We start from the raw sequence: 15,099 nt of genomic DNA on the forward strand, positions 1-15,099 counted from the left end.
AAAACAATCCCCTGAAGAAGCATTATTAAGTTTGTCGAGAGCTGGCTTCCCAGGTAGATTCTTCCCTTGCCCTTAATTACCCTACAAATATGCTCCAGCAGCATCTTTATCCAGCCACATCTTCATATTGCTGTTTTCATCACATCCCAAGCTCACAATTGAGAGCTACACCAGTAGCTCAGTCCAAAGACAGCCTGAAGGTGTATGAAGATTGAAATCAGGTAGCTGCCATAGAAAGGCAAGTTGAGAAACAGCAGATTTCATTCCAGTACAGGTTTTTGCCACCTCAAGGCTAGCGCTACAACTTCTAGTGTTGGCTAATGGAAGAATCACACCCTGCCTGAACCCCAGCTTCTTTCATTTGGATCTGGTAAGCATCCAAAGGCATTCACCTCTTCAATAAAGACCAGAACAATTTGCCTAAGGCTACCCCTGGTGAAGCTGCTTATTTTTACCTCTCGTGCCCTTTGGGCAAGGCCTTTCCACCAGCATGCCTTGTTGTGTGGCTGGCCACTGGACACGCCTCACCTCCTTTGCCTCACAGAAGAGCTCTGGAAAGATGTGCTGGTTGTTTGCTGGTGGGCGGCGGGTACTGGGCATTACGGCAGTGACTGTGTGCAGTTCTGTACCCTTCTGATTTATGGCACCTATAGGGTGGGTTGTAAGGGGTGGCTGCCGAGTGGTTGTAACAGCAGGTGATATTGTGCTGGTGACAGTGGTGGGATGAATAGTGGTTGTCGTGCTGAGTGGTGTTGAGGTGACTGGGCCTGTGGGTAGAAAGACAGTTGGGGACAAGCAATCCTTTCCATACACAAAATATCCCTCCCTTCCCATTCAGGTCTTCAGTTGTAAAATTTTAATTTTTAAAAATGCCTATGCTTATTACAACTCCACTTTTAGTGATGTTGCTTTGCATTGATCCAATCTTATGGTACATCTTGATTTGCAGTGGATCCGTAAAATTTTCAGCAGAGACTCTTTTCATGCCCTGTATTGCTATATCAGTTCCTTTACCCTAAAAATATCAAGAGCTGTACTTAAAACTTTGCACATGTAAAACATATGTTCCCTTGCTGAGTTCTCACCACAGTATTACTTATTTTAGCCAGAAAATCTCACTGAATGGAATCATCATTTAATCATGATCACATTTGTAACAAAAGATGCAGTTCTCCAGGTTATAAAGAGTCCCAGATTTTCTTTAGTATCACAAATTCTAGTTGCCATGGTTGCAAAAATATATTTTTTTTAAAAAAAGGGGAGATAGTGATTACTAAATGTCCAAATGCAGAATACTCTGAAAAGGAGCTAATGATACCAAAAGAATTATATGTATTCTTTCCTCCTCTCTATTGATTCCAGCCCAAATTTTCTGACCCGTGTTTTACTGCTGGCAAATATTCCATGAGGCTCAGTATACAGTATATTTCTTTATATATCAGTGTGTCTGGATCTTCCCTATGTAGATTATATAAACTTCAAAAACTCATCAAATTTCCAGGTTATATTACTTTTTGATTTCAGTATATCTAAGATGGTTAATCTGGACCAGCTTCCTCATATTCCCTTAGCCCACATACCATTTATGATAACTTCTGTCAGATCTTTCTTAGGAATATGAAATACAAACCATGTCTTCACACTGAAATTCTTTTTAATTTTAAAATATAGCAAACTGTAGCATTCAGTGCTAATTTAAGTAATTTAAGTAATGGCCCATCCCATCTAAAAATATGCGTGACTCCTTCAGATACAACTGATCCATTATTCTCACTAAGGCTAAATCCCATTCATCCAGCCACAGCATGGGGATGTTAACTGTGGAAATGCTCAGTTTCAAATGCCATTCAGACAGAAGCTGTTCAACTGGAATGAATGGAGTATGTATGAAAAACAAATTAGTGGCATATTGGAATAAACAGATCTGAATCTGGCCCTATACCAGAGCATGACTAACCTTGAACCTCTTTTATTCAAAACAAGACTGAATTTTTCTCCTTCTGCCCAGCTTTAAGGAATTAGTTTTGTAGCCTCTAGGCTTCTGCCAAATACTGAACATCAGACAATCCATCTCTCAATTTAAACTCCATGTGATGTTAACTGTCAGAACTTCAGGCGGATGCTGACTCTGTTGGGATCACAGTGAGTTTGAATTGAGGTGAATAAACTTTCCAATACTTACTATTTGACTGGAGCCTTGCAGCAAGTAGCACAATTAAAGTTATTTTAGAAGTCAGTGCAAAAATTTAAGCCTTTCTTTTTAAAGTGATATTGTTAATACATGCTTGAAAGTTTCTTGAAATATGATTATTGTCCCTTGTATCAAATAGTAGGAGCTGAGTTGCCTCAAAAACTTGCAATCACTTGTAGAATATGCAAAATATATGTTTGCTTTATTTAATTTAGCTCAAGTAAAGAGATAGCCATCAAAAGATATTTAGCTGAAGTCAAAAGATAGCAATCCTAATTCATATGCAACTGGGGACTGGTGATATATAAGCTTTAAGGTAAAACATCTTCTGGAACCTGGTGCTCTCCAGATGTGTTAGCCTACAAATCCCAGAACTTTCAGTCAAAATCCACATAGTAATTCTAGTGCTCCAACCCAGCTGGAACACATTGATTTAAAGAAAGTTGGTATAAAATGTATATTGAAGAATCTATTTTTAAAAGATAATTTCATAAGATCTATGTGGCAAATTGTATAATTAGGAAATTCATATCTATGCAAGTTGACTCATTCTTTTTGTCTCCAGGTATTTTTATCAATACTATAAAAATTAGAACAAAAATCCCCATAATTTCCAAACACTGACAGCTCCTTTTTTTCCCCACCCAAACTTTTATCTTAGGATAATAGCTCACCAGTGCTAGGATCGGGTGGACCAAACTCAAGAGAGTAACGCAGAACAAAATAATTATTCCATACATAAAGCTGATTATCACGGGGGTTATAGTCAATGGAAGAGATGAACTGGTAAGGATTAGGGAATGTCAGAGAGATCGGTTCTTCACGGTTCATATTAGTATTGAAGGCATAGTCAACACGATTCCCTGCAGCCTCACTGTCGTCATCAACATAGACTGTCCGTGCCACATAGAGGACTCCACACACCATGAAAGCATTGGATGCCGAGCGTTTGTCATAGCCAGTTTCCCATGTGCCTTCAAAGCGTAGCGTATAAGGATTGAGCTGGCTTACCACTAACCGTCCATTGTTGCTTTCAGTGGCATAAATGACCCATAGCCCGTTTTCATCAACAGCCAAGTCAATGTCAGTCTTGCCACCCCAACGGTAGGGTGAAGTGTCATGATAGTTGGCTGTATTGATAACCGTTTCTCCACTTTTAATCCGTGTCCGCAGATCATACTTGATAATGTTGCGTGTCCGCTCTTTATTGTAGAAGACTGCTCCATCATACACCACAAAGCCAGTGCCATCGACTCTGTTGGGCAAGCGATATGTGGTGGTATGTCGGGCACTTACATAGTCTTCCCATGAAGCATACTCTGTCAGGGTGTCTGTCCTGTATGGGATCCAAGGCATGACATATATTCGGTCTCCAGCTTGAAGAGGATCCTTGCACCAAGCTCCAGACTGGTGCTCTGATTCATGGGCCGAGGTAGGTTCCAGGATCTTGTGCAGCGTCCCTGGGCAAACGAATACTAGGGAGGGGATGTAAGGGAGGAAAGGATGTTTGGGTAAAAGGGGAAGGGTGAAAATTCAGAAAGAATGTGACAGAACAAGGAAAAAAGAAAGAGAGAGAAAGAAAGAGAGAGAGAGAGAGAGAGAGGATAAATTTGTAAAAGGTTGTTGGCAGGAGAAGTGAAATCCGCGCTGAGTTTTCAGAGCAGCTGCAATCATGACACTTGTATCTGTTATTGAGCTGAGATGGCTCAGTGAAGTTAAATAATGGGAGGGATGGGTGGGGAGCATCAGAGGAAATCAACACTTTGTCCAGATCAAATTAAAATAGAAATATAAGGATTCCAAACCATCCTCCCCCACTTTGCTGTACTTTGAAATTTAGCAGGGAATGTTAAATTGTTTCCCTGCCAAAGTCTAAGTAATATCATTTGGATAATCCAGAAATATGAACAGGAGTACTGGTGAACTTGCAGCTACAACCCCATTCCCTCACCGTATGCTTTACTCATTCTATGGAGGTCAGAAGAGTTAAAAGCTCTGGAAAAGCAATTACAATGAGTAGACCTCACAAATCCTCTCCACTGGAGATACCTAGGGGATACATCTAATGGTATGGAAGTTAAAGCTTCCACATCACATCTTTGAAATTAAGTATGGAATTGCTGCACTGTCTATCCTAAGGAATGAATTGAATAGTGTGAGGAGTAGTGTTGTTAGCTTTATAGGATTGATAGTCCTTTATCTTCTATGGGTATCTCTAGAGAAAGGACACCTTTTTTTTTACTTTATTGGATACTTATAACATATTGGTTCCAGTAAATCTTGAAGTGCACTGATCAAAGGATTATAGCACTCATAAAAGGAATTTGCTTCACCAACTCCATGGACCAAGATTAATCTATGCCCGTCATCATGCCGCACCTAAAGCCAAGTTTTACGTTGGCATAACCATCAATAATAATGAGGCAGAAAGAAACTGGACCCATTTCTGCATCTACAAAGGCAATTATTAGTGGTCATTCTTTTCCTTGGGATTGCAGTAATTAGCTAGAATATCAGAGCTGCAAGTTAGCTCAGTGCAGTTCCTAAAACAGAAAGTAATCATGCATTTAGAAGCAGAAATTAGGAGCCCAGGTTTCAAACTTCCATTGCTTCAGACTCTTTTATCTCACACCCTTCCGGGAAATGTTCTTCTACATCTTATCACTGTCTTCCAAGCAGTTCTGAGGAAATGCCTTCTAATGGAAAAAGAATGAGGGCCTGCCAGCCTGAAATATTCTACCATTATTAAACATTATTGAATGGGCAATGGGAAAAGAAAAACAAGCACAAAATAATCCAAAGCTTGGCTGCTTAGAAGCCCACTGAATGTAAAAGACAGGGTGTTTCCTCTTCCTCTGAAACAGACTACTTTTAAGCCCTGGGGACAGAGAGCTGTAGATTAGCACAGGGACTGTCTCCCTTCTGAAAATAAGAGCTTACAGAATCATAGCAGAAGGATGAAATTACCCAAAGCTTCTGCTTCCCATATCCTGGGTGCCATTGGAGCAATTTATCAGCCAGGTTTGATTCGGAGCGGCAAAGGACATGAGGCTAGTGCACATGGCAGGAGGTGGAGGAGTGAAGTGACAGTGGTATGTCTGTGTGTGGGGGGGAGGAGGAGGCTGGGCAGAGGGGGAAGGAAGCCCCTCCCATTCACCCACATCCCAATTGGCTGCCCGTAGTCTTGGGAAAAGCCAGGAGGAAAAAGTTTGAAAGGAAGACAAAAACAGGCCAGCATTCTGCAAGTATCTGCCTCTGGTTAGCTGGAGCAAGGCTGGGAGGAAAGAAAAGCATTTAGTGGTGGAAGGAGGGGTGGAGTGGATTGAGGAGGACAGGATGCAGCAGAGAATTCACCTGTCCATTATAGCGCAGTGTTACTAAGCAGCTATAGAGAAGACACTGGAGCTGTCAAACCAAATGCAAATTGTAGGGCTTAAAGGCTGCAAGATGTTTTCATTAAGACCCAGGACTGTACTGCTCTGGTGTACAGGTATCGACACACTGGTATAGGGCGAGGAGAAACTGGATTGTCAGCAACCCAGTTACTGCTGGGTAGAAGCTTACAATTTCCACTATGAAAGTTATTTTTCTCACTCTGCAGCCTCGATGGCATTTAGGCTTTGTTATAGCAGCCCTAAACGGTCTGGCAATAGGTTTTGTGGATGCACTAGTGAATTCTCTGCTCTCCCGTTATTACATCTGCACAGTCACTATGAAATGCCACATCATTCCAGATATAGCAAATCTTATTGGAGTTGGGGCATAACTTAGATTCCACATCAGACTATACCACCACACATGTAGATGAGATACACCAACAGCCCTAGAAATGATTGGCAAATAATCCAGGAAGGAGACTGGCAACGGTCATGGAGGAAAATAGCATTTTTGTCAATGCCAGCTCTCATAAATATTTACAAATACCCCTCCCCTGATTTCCCAGAACTCAGGCAGAGCTACAGGGCAAATGGACATATCCAGTTTTGCATAAAGGTGATTAGGTTAAGATTCTGAGCACACACTATGCCATAGTTTAAAATGTTTAAATTCCCTCGAAATCAACAGGACTTATATGAGCTTAAGAGTATGATGGACGGTTGCTTTCAATGGTCACAATCTCTAGATAACTCCAGAGGGGGCAAGCAGGGCTGAGTCAGCAACCTGGTGAGTTCGCTCTTATTCACAGTGTTTGGGTCTCCATGGAGATGTTGTGCTGCACCCTACTTAGTAATAATAAATAATTCTGATTAATAAATATTCTGCCATTCTAGCTGCTGGCAAATCCTGCCTCTTGAGCTCATTTGAAGAACTGGTACGTGGAATGGAAAAGAGGTATTCACAGTGAGCAATAATGAGTTTTGAAGAGGGCTGAGCCAGGGCTTTTCTAATGTACGGACCATACTTTTATTTTATTATTATTTTGTCTAAGAAGGCTGGAAGGGCTATAACCAATAACACTGTGATGACATCAGAAATGTTCAGCCTGATTTTGAAGAGTGAAAGAAACAGGCTTTATTAGAGCTGAGGATGTCTTTTAATGTCCAATAAATATGTTGGTTTTTCCCCGGAGGGTTAACATATCTATTTTCCTCCTTCCCCTGCTGTAAAGAAATGCTGATGAAATTCAGTGTTATGATCTTGGGGGCTCTAAGGGAAGGAAAAATGAGGTTGGAGAAGCCACATGTGGCCCAAATGTTGTCTATCCCGTTAAGAATATGGATGCTGGCTACTATAAACCTAACTAGTAAGCATTATTCCTTCCTTAAAAACTGGAGATAGTTCTCAAGGACCCAGGATGAGCGAGCTAATGGTTATTTGGAAGTTACATTTCATATTACAGCTATAATGTGCCACAGTGTATACATTTTAACTTTTTAAGTACTCTAAGTAACTCATGCAAAGATTGCATTGATATAGCAGGCCAAGGAAGACCACCTGCAATTTGCCTATTCACTTTTAATTAGGAAGAAAGAGAACTTATTTTGTCTCATTTACCAGATGTTTGAAGATAATCTATTTAGTCTTCTTGCATACAACAGAGCTATTATTTGATGTATAGTACAGTGGAAATGCAAAGTGATAAATGGGTTTACCACTGTATGGCAATGAGTCAGGGAGGAGAGAAGTCAACTAGCCTAGGTGTTAATGACAAGGTCTGTTAAAGATCCCTATAGTGTTTTCTGTTGTGAATCATCAGACAAGAACCGCTTAATGTGAAGCAGTTGGATTTTATAGTACTGCATGATGTTCCTTGTATTAGCTATCTATCTCTGTCTAATCCATGATTTTCAAACCTTGTCATAGTGAGTCCCTCTAAAGTTAAGAGCAAACTCATTCAAGGCTCACTAAGTGTAAATTATGACCATTTCAGAGGTTTTGTCTTTACTGACATGGGGTTCAAGACTTAATTCTTAGGACCATGTTGGTGTTGCATCAATTTGGCTGAACACAATTTTTACTTTCATATTGATGACACCTGTATTCTACAAGCCACTTTTTATATCTTTCAAGCAAAGATCAGTTTTACTTCCAGAAATGTTATTGTTTTTTTTATATTTGTGTCAGGAAAAAAAAAACACCAAACCCCTGGAGCATAATGTAAGAAATAACTGTGTACATCGCTCCTGTTGTAAAATAAGCCTAGAAATAAATGTTAGCCATAGAGAGGATTCCATAGCAAGGAACCTCAAGGTGTATGACTTGTTCAAGTTATCAATCACTGATCATGATACTTTCCTCCAATATTTACAATGGACTGTTCCCTTTTGGTAAGGAAATTGTTTCTCTGCTTATTATTGGGAGGGGCCATGTTGGATTTCCCAAGCTGGAGAAGTCCCTCCCCTACTTATATCCCCAGAAGATAAAAGCAATCACATGGCCAGGGATCCATATCATGCCCAAATCCATCCAACTCTCCTGGGAAAATGATGGTCATGTGTCAGGGAAATAGTTCATAATTGAAAATGATGTCATAGGTGAAAAGCCAGAATCTGAACCTGAGAGCTCCAAATGCCACGTCTACTTACTCTTCTAGCACCTGAAATCTCTTGGTACTTATTAATGGAACTTTGAGTATTTTTGTCTATAGAGTAGCCTTCTAAGTGATAAATTCAAAGGAAAGTTGTCTTTAGCCTAGCAATTCCTAACCAGCCTTATCTACAGTATTTCAACAGTATCCAGATGTGTTGAACTTCATTTGCCATTGTTCTGAACCAAGAAGGCCCTAGGAATGTCTGGCTGGTCTACATGTAACTATTTAAATCTTGTGCCACTATTCTGTTATGCATTGCACATTGTGTTTTTCCTTTCTTTCAAATAAGGCTGTCAATTATGGGACGGAAATGGGCAGATTGCCTGGAGCCATTCTCTGATCCTGCTTCTTCAAAACATGCAGCTAAACCCAAGAAAGGGCACTACAAACTTGAAGAAAAAGAGGGGCCTCAAGACCAGAAGTACTATGAATGTCATGATTTACAGTACATCAAATTTTATGCTTTTCTATAGAGCAATCATGGAGATGGATACACATCCTTATATCTATTGATGCTTATAAGAACAGCTGGACCATATTTAAAAGTATACTGCCTATTTAACGAAGCTTATGGTTTGCATTTCTTTGCATTTGTGTAAGATATTTGTTTGCACATGTGTGTTTTTATATATATGCAATACGTTCAGATAAATACACACTCAAACGCATGCAACTATATTGTTCTTAATATAAAGATATTTACATGCCTCTGGTTATGTATCTATATGCCTCTGGTTATATAGGTATTTACAGGTAGTCCTCAACTTACAATCATTCATTTAGTGATCATTCAAAGATACAACAGCACTGAAAAAATGACTTATGACCGTTTTTCACATTGCAGCATCCCCATGATCTTGTGATCAAAATTTGGATGCTTGGCAACTGGCACGTATTTATGATACTTGCAATGTCTCAGGATCATGTGATCACTTTTTGCTCCTTTCTGACAAGCATAGTCAATGGGGAAGCCAGATTCACTTAACAACCAGACTAACTTAACAACTGCAGTGATTTTCTTAACATCCGTGGCAAAAAAAGGTCATAAAATGGGGTGCAACTCACTTAACAACTGTCTTGCTTAGAAACAGACATTTTGGGTTCAATCGTGGTCATAGGTTGAGGCCTACCTGCAAGTGAATGTGCTGCCTCCACTTTTTATTTTCACCCATCAGACTGGAGATGTCAGCTACAACATAACTTGATCTGAGCAGTGGTTTGTTTTACATGAACATCTCTGCCATTTTCAGTTTCTTGACCCCCATTTTGAAGCTAAGGAACCTTAGATGGGAAAGGATGGTGACAGGGAAGAGGTGGACAAGATTCAAAGAATTTCAGGGCTCTAATCTTGCCTCCCTGCTCTGAACACTTATTTGGCAACCTTGCCCCGAAGCAGCTTCCTGGACTTTCACAGGTTCAGCTCAACCCAGTTTCCCATCTGGGTTGGTGGGGTGGGATGGATGACTCCTGGCACAGGGAGGAGAAACACACCATTAAAGAATGAAGCGCTGGAGAGGGAGGGGCAGCACAAAGCGTTAACTGGTTCCGATCCCTCATGGATGGGGTAGTGCCGACTCAGCCTTCTAATTCGGGATGGGGGCAACTGTGTCTGGGGTTGGGGGAGAAGATGTCAGAAACAGAGAAGGAAACGATCAGTAAAAAAAACCACATCCAAAACCATGGAAACCTGTGGAAAAGAAAAGTATAAGTATATGCCTCCATCCCCAATCTTGGGAAAAAAATTCCAAACTAATATAGTAGGGGGGGGGAAACGTGCTTTTAGAACAAACTAAACAGAGAGAAAGAGAGGGGAGAGGGAGAGAAAAGAAAGACATGGTTTGGGTAGAATCAAGCCTGGCTTTTTAGTTGTACTGCCTTGCAAATAATTGGTTGAATTCCTAGATCTAACTTGACAGCTTGTCTCTTGTTCAAAGAGGCTCATTGCAATTGTGATTTCAGATACTTACATTAGGTTAATAAATCTAGTCAATAACAACACATTTACTGACCCCCTTCTTTCATGCACCATCCCCATCTTCCCCCAATAACAGACAGAGTCAATGATCATGACTGCAGCTTTCTTTAAATTAAAAAAAAAAAAGCAGAAATGGAAAAGAATTTTTTAAAAAACACAAAATCACCCAGGATTTGATCAGGAATTAAGAAAAAAGAAAGGAAGGAAAGAAAGAAGGAAAGAAGGAAGGAAGGAAGGAAAGAAAGAAAGAAAGAAAAAGAAATATGTACAAAATTTAAAAATGCCTACATTGAAGTGGTTAGTATATCAGAATAATTTACTTCATACATATCTTTACTTTGGGCCAGTGGTGGGATTCAGCCAGTTCGCACCACTTCGGCAGAACCGGTAGCTAATTTTTTGTTGCCCAGGCCCAGAATGGACTTCCGGAAGCGGCATCCACACAGAGAAACGGTTGCTCACATATTTGAATCCCACCACTGCTTTGGGCTTATCTAATTTCCATGTCATCTTGATAGGTAGAACTCACCAAAAAGAGAAAAAGGCTTTTCAAGCTGACTCGGAGTATATTTGCAAGGAAAGTAAACTCAATTTGAGATACAGCTTGGGAATTCTCATCAAAGAACTGTACAAGCTTTGAGTGAAATTTCCACTGAAAGATGGATTACAAATGAAGTCATTAATGCTCAGCTTTAGCAACACATGATTCACTTTGCTTGTCAGAGCATGGCGAAGGCTAAGTTTATCCTTGTTAGGGTGATGTCACTTAGTATGAGCATCTATTCCTTAGGTAGTATATTACTAATTGTAGACTTCTCCAACCTGGTGGCATCCTGACTAAATTACATCATCATCTGCAGTCACCATGGTCAGGGAACTGTCAATCAACACTTCTGGAAGATGGGGGAAGGTTCCAATGTGTAAGAAGCTCAAAAGAACATCCCCATTACATCCAGTAGTGGATTTTTTTTTTTTAAAAAAAAAACCCTTTCATTTCAAGAGAGCACTTTGAGGCTTGGGAGAAGGAAAAAAGGCCCCATTGATTGCAGGACATCTACTTTTGCTGAATATAGGATCAAAAGGTATACATATCTCCTGGGATCTTGTTGAATGTCTAAAACCCAAATGGCTTCCATAATGGTAACAATGATCAATGTATGCATGTAAAGACTTTTTAAAAATACACAGGAAGCCCTGGAAGAAATATTTGAAATGCCCAAACTGCAATCAAAGTGTGTGTGTGTGGGGGGAGTGTGTGTGAATTAAATAAAAACAAACCACCTATTGTTCTTTTGTAATTTCAGAAAATTTTAAGCATAGAAAGAAAGAAAGAAAGAAAGAGAAAGAAAGAAAGAAAGAAAGAAAGAGAAAGAAAGAAAGAGAAAGAAAGAAAGAAAGAAAGAGAAAGAAAGAAAGAAAGAAAGAAAGAAAGAAAGAAAGAAAGAAAGAAAGAAAGAAAGAAAGAAAGAAAAAGAAAAGTGGTTGAGGTAGGCCAAGGTACCCAGTTGGTTGCCATGGAAACATGAAGAAAGGAGCAGAGAAAATCAGTTGAATGATAAAAGACGCAGGCAAGAACGGTTTGGAAAAGTGTATTTCCCCTGAAGGAAGCAAAACCAGAGAAGGACAGGCATCGCCCAAGCATTCATGGTGCTTCCCCTCCACATGTGAGCACGGAAACATGGAACGTTTGGCAGGGCTGTTGTTAGATGATGGCTTTACCTCCTTTATTTGCTGAGTGGCTGTTTAGTGATTGGCAGATTTGTTTCTAGAGAGGATGCCAATTGGAATTAGTGAGACCAAAGAAAGAAGAGGAAGGGAAGCCAAGGGGAGGGCAGGTGGGAGGTTAGGAGAAGAAGGGGCAGGGAGAAGAGGGAAAGGAAGGTCACATTAAATATGGCCACAGAGAAAAAAAAACAAGGTGCTGGGTTAGGGGTGGGGTCAGTGGTAATGTTGTTGTTTACCTTTCTGTTCCACTTCTACTTTATGCATCGAAGGGAGAGAAGAAAAAATATATTGAAAAAAAAGGTGCAAGAAGGAAAAAAAAGAGAAAAGAGATTAAATTCCTTTTGTTTCTCCCCCACCCTAAAGTAGCCATTTTTTTTCTTCAACTGTCCATCTCCCATCCCCCCAATCTTCCCGCCCGCCGAACAAACACCAGCCCCTCCCGCTTTGGAGTCACATCAAGGCAGAGAGCGTGTGGGGTTTGCTGGGGGAGGTCTCCCCTGGGTCTCCCCCTCCTGACAGCATCTGAACAGTTTGAGGTGTGCAGGGTCCTCCTCCCCACCCGCCCTTAAACTTGGTGCCAGCGACATTGCCCTTCAAAAGAAAAATCAGAAATCAAAGCCAACCAGGAAGGACAACAAAAGAGAAAAACACAAAAGGGGTCTGCTGGGTGGAAAGCATTTGCAGGAGAAAAGAGCAGAATTGGGGAGAGAGAAAGAGTAAGCAGAAATATGAAAAAGGGAAAGAGTAAGACTTTGAAAAGAAAAAAATACATTCCCCAAACCTTTACTTAATATCTAAGGAAGGCATACCCAACCTGACCACAGCTATGCTCTACCTGTTCACCCACTCTAAATCCAACCAAAACTATTCTTCTATAAATATAAATCAATATATATTTCTACATATTAGTATTGTTCCTATGTCTCTCTTCCTCATGGCATAGGTCCAAGACTGCCAGTCAGTTTTTAAGATGAGGGGCAGACTCTATGGAGCATTTTTATGGGTCTCACCGCAAATACATCAACAGCAAATTTGTTTTGTCCAAGGGAAGGTCGTACTACAGAATATATTGCAGTCACCATTATTATTAGTCCCGAGGAAGGGGCTTAAACCCCTTCTACCTGTACCTCAGTGTTGACTCCTGGTGACTGCAGGACTAGTCCCTGCAGTTTTCTTGGCAAGACTTCAGAAGTGGATTTGCCATTGCTGCCTTCCTAGGGATGATAGAGGGCTCTGCTCCATGTTCACCCGGCTGGCTTCATGCGTAAGGCGGGACAAGACTTCACAGCCACCCAGATTTTGCCTGATTCCTTAATGTCTGCACTAAACTGGCTTTCACCTGTAACTTTTAGAGTAATTTTAAACTTCTGAGTTTAACCCTTGTTTTAGAATTTTTAAACCATTTAGAATTATCTGTTAAATGTGTACTTTTTTGTAAGTCACTGAGAGCTCTTGGAGTGGGCAGCATCTAAACTTATAAGTACAACTATAAATAAATACATTTTCTGCAGTTTTGTAGATATTGAAATGCAACATTCTGCAGAGTCTAATGTTCGGCTAACTTGGAAGTAGCTCTGAAGACATTTTAGGAAGATCTAACCCTTAATTTAGGGCTTTATGAAGACATTCTGCCATTTAGCTACAGTTTCTCAACTTCCTATCTAGATTAAAATCTCAAATCACAGGCTCACGTTCAAAATTAAAGAATACTAGTTACTAGTCATTCCAATGCTCACGCCAGGTGTTTCTGATAAAGGGCTTAGAGATTCTCTATAAGTAATACCCAATCTTCAATGGACAAATGGAAGATTCCTAGGACTGGCCCCAAGTAATAGAGATATGATAGATGGCAGGTGAATAATTTAGAAGGTAGTAATATATGAGTTAAGTAATATATGAACTAAGACCCTGATGCAGCTGAGGCATCACACTAGAAACTGGGAATCTGGGAGTTCTACCATCAAAGCCAGCTAGGTAACCTTGCGCCAATCACTCTCTCTCAGCCCTAGGAAGGAGGCAATGGCAAACTACTTCTGAAAAATCTTCCCAAGAAAGCTGCAGGTATTTGTCCAGGCAGTCTTCAAGAATCAGACACAACTGAATGAAATATATACATACTGTATGCATATGCATATACATATATGTATGTATTTTCTTTCCCCTTGTTGAAGAAAAGAACAAATAAAAAAAAACAATTCAACTGGTAAAAAAACAACACATATCAACAATTCAGATTTTCAAGAAATTTTCAAGATAAATTTTCTGGAGTTGATCAGTTTATAACATAATTTTCCAGGCATGTTTTATTGTCATAATTATAACATTGCATTTATATTATATTGTTAATATCATAGTGAGTATATGGTTCTCTATTAATTAGTTTAACCTAACAATATATATAAGTTAAGGCCTGTCAGGCCTCATTTCTTTAGATACATTTATTCTCCCAAAACAAGATCTAAAGCAACATATATTGGAGTGGTGATTTCTGAATAATCTACTGCAGTGTTACACAGGACAAAATTAAGCAGATATGCAAGAAGGAAATGTCAGAAGTAGCATGTCTTTACTCTCTGATGGAATTTTTATAATAAGAAGCAGGAAACAAAAACAAGGATATAGTGTTATAAGGAGAGCTGTAGTTTGAATGAAGCTGAAACCTTTCTGAACTCTATATAAATTATGGCATACAGTAGCAATCACACCAACTCGTGTTCTGAGCCCAATGGCAATGTGTGTCTAATTTAAGCTGCAGTTCAGAATGTAAAGGGTAGCTCTATAGTGTGGTAAAGGCAAGACTGGACAACACAAATTCATAGCAAATTTGTCCCAATTATCTACTAGTCATGATGTCTAATTAGAACCTCCACATTCAAAATAGGGTTTCTCTAAGGTTCTTTTGCTCTTTTTTTGACTGTGACCTTTATGGAAATATCTGTCTGCCCACAATATGGAGACAGTGCTAAATTATATCTTTCTGCTTTTTATAGTCTATTATCAATATAAAATAAAATTTGAGTAAAAAGAAATATCAGAGTAGTAAGGTTACCCGGAGGTGAACTTCGTCTTCAACTGTAGAAAGATGCATAAAGAGCACTTTCATAAAATTAACAAAATTAACATAAATGCAATGGTATATGTATTTATATCATTGGCATATGCAAATGGTATAAATAC

The 15,099-nt window shown here is 39.7% G+C and overlaps 1 protein-coding gene across 1 annotated transcript in view; it reads right to left on the reverse strand.

The window, feature by feature from the left end:
* The window catches only part of ADGRL1 (adhesion G protein-coupled receptor L1), a 65,471-nt gene that overhangs the window by 21,689 nt on the left and 28,683 nt on the right, over positions 1 to 15,099 (reverse strand). Inside the window, exons 4-6 of the mRNA XM_029284697.1 lie at positions 12,159 to 12,173; positions 2,866 to 3,666; positions 456 to 767 (exon numbers count right to left, since the gene is read on the reverse strand). Coding sequence (XP_029140530.1) covers positions 456 to 767; positions 2,866 to 3,666; positions 12,159 to 12,173 — 1,128 coding nt within the window. The remainder of the gene's footprint in view (positions 1 to 455; positions 768 to 2,865; positions 3,667 to 12,158; positions 12,174 to 15,099) is intronic.

This window comes from Protobothrops mucrosquamatus, unplaced genomic scaffold, assembly GCF_001527695.2.
Source record: "Protobothrops mucrosquamatus isolate PMUCROS unplaced genomic scaffold, P.Mucros_1.0 scaffold852, whole genome shotgun sequence".
Lineage (NCBI taxonomy): Eukaryota > Metazoa > Chordata > Lepidosauria > Squamata > Viperidae > Protobothrops > Protobothrops mucrosquamatus.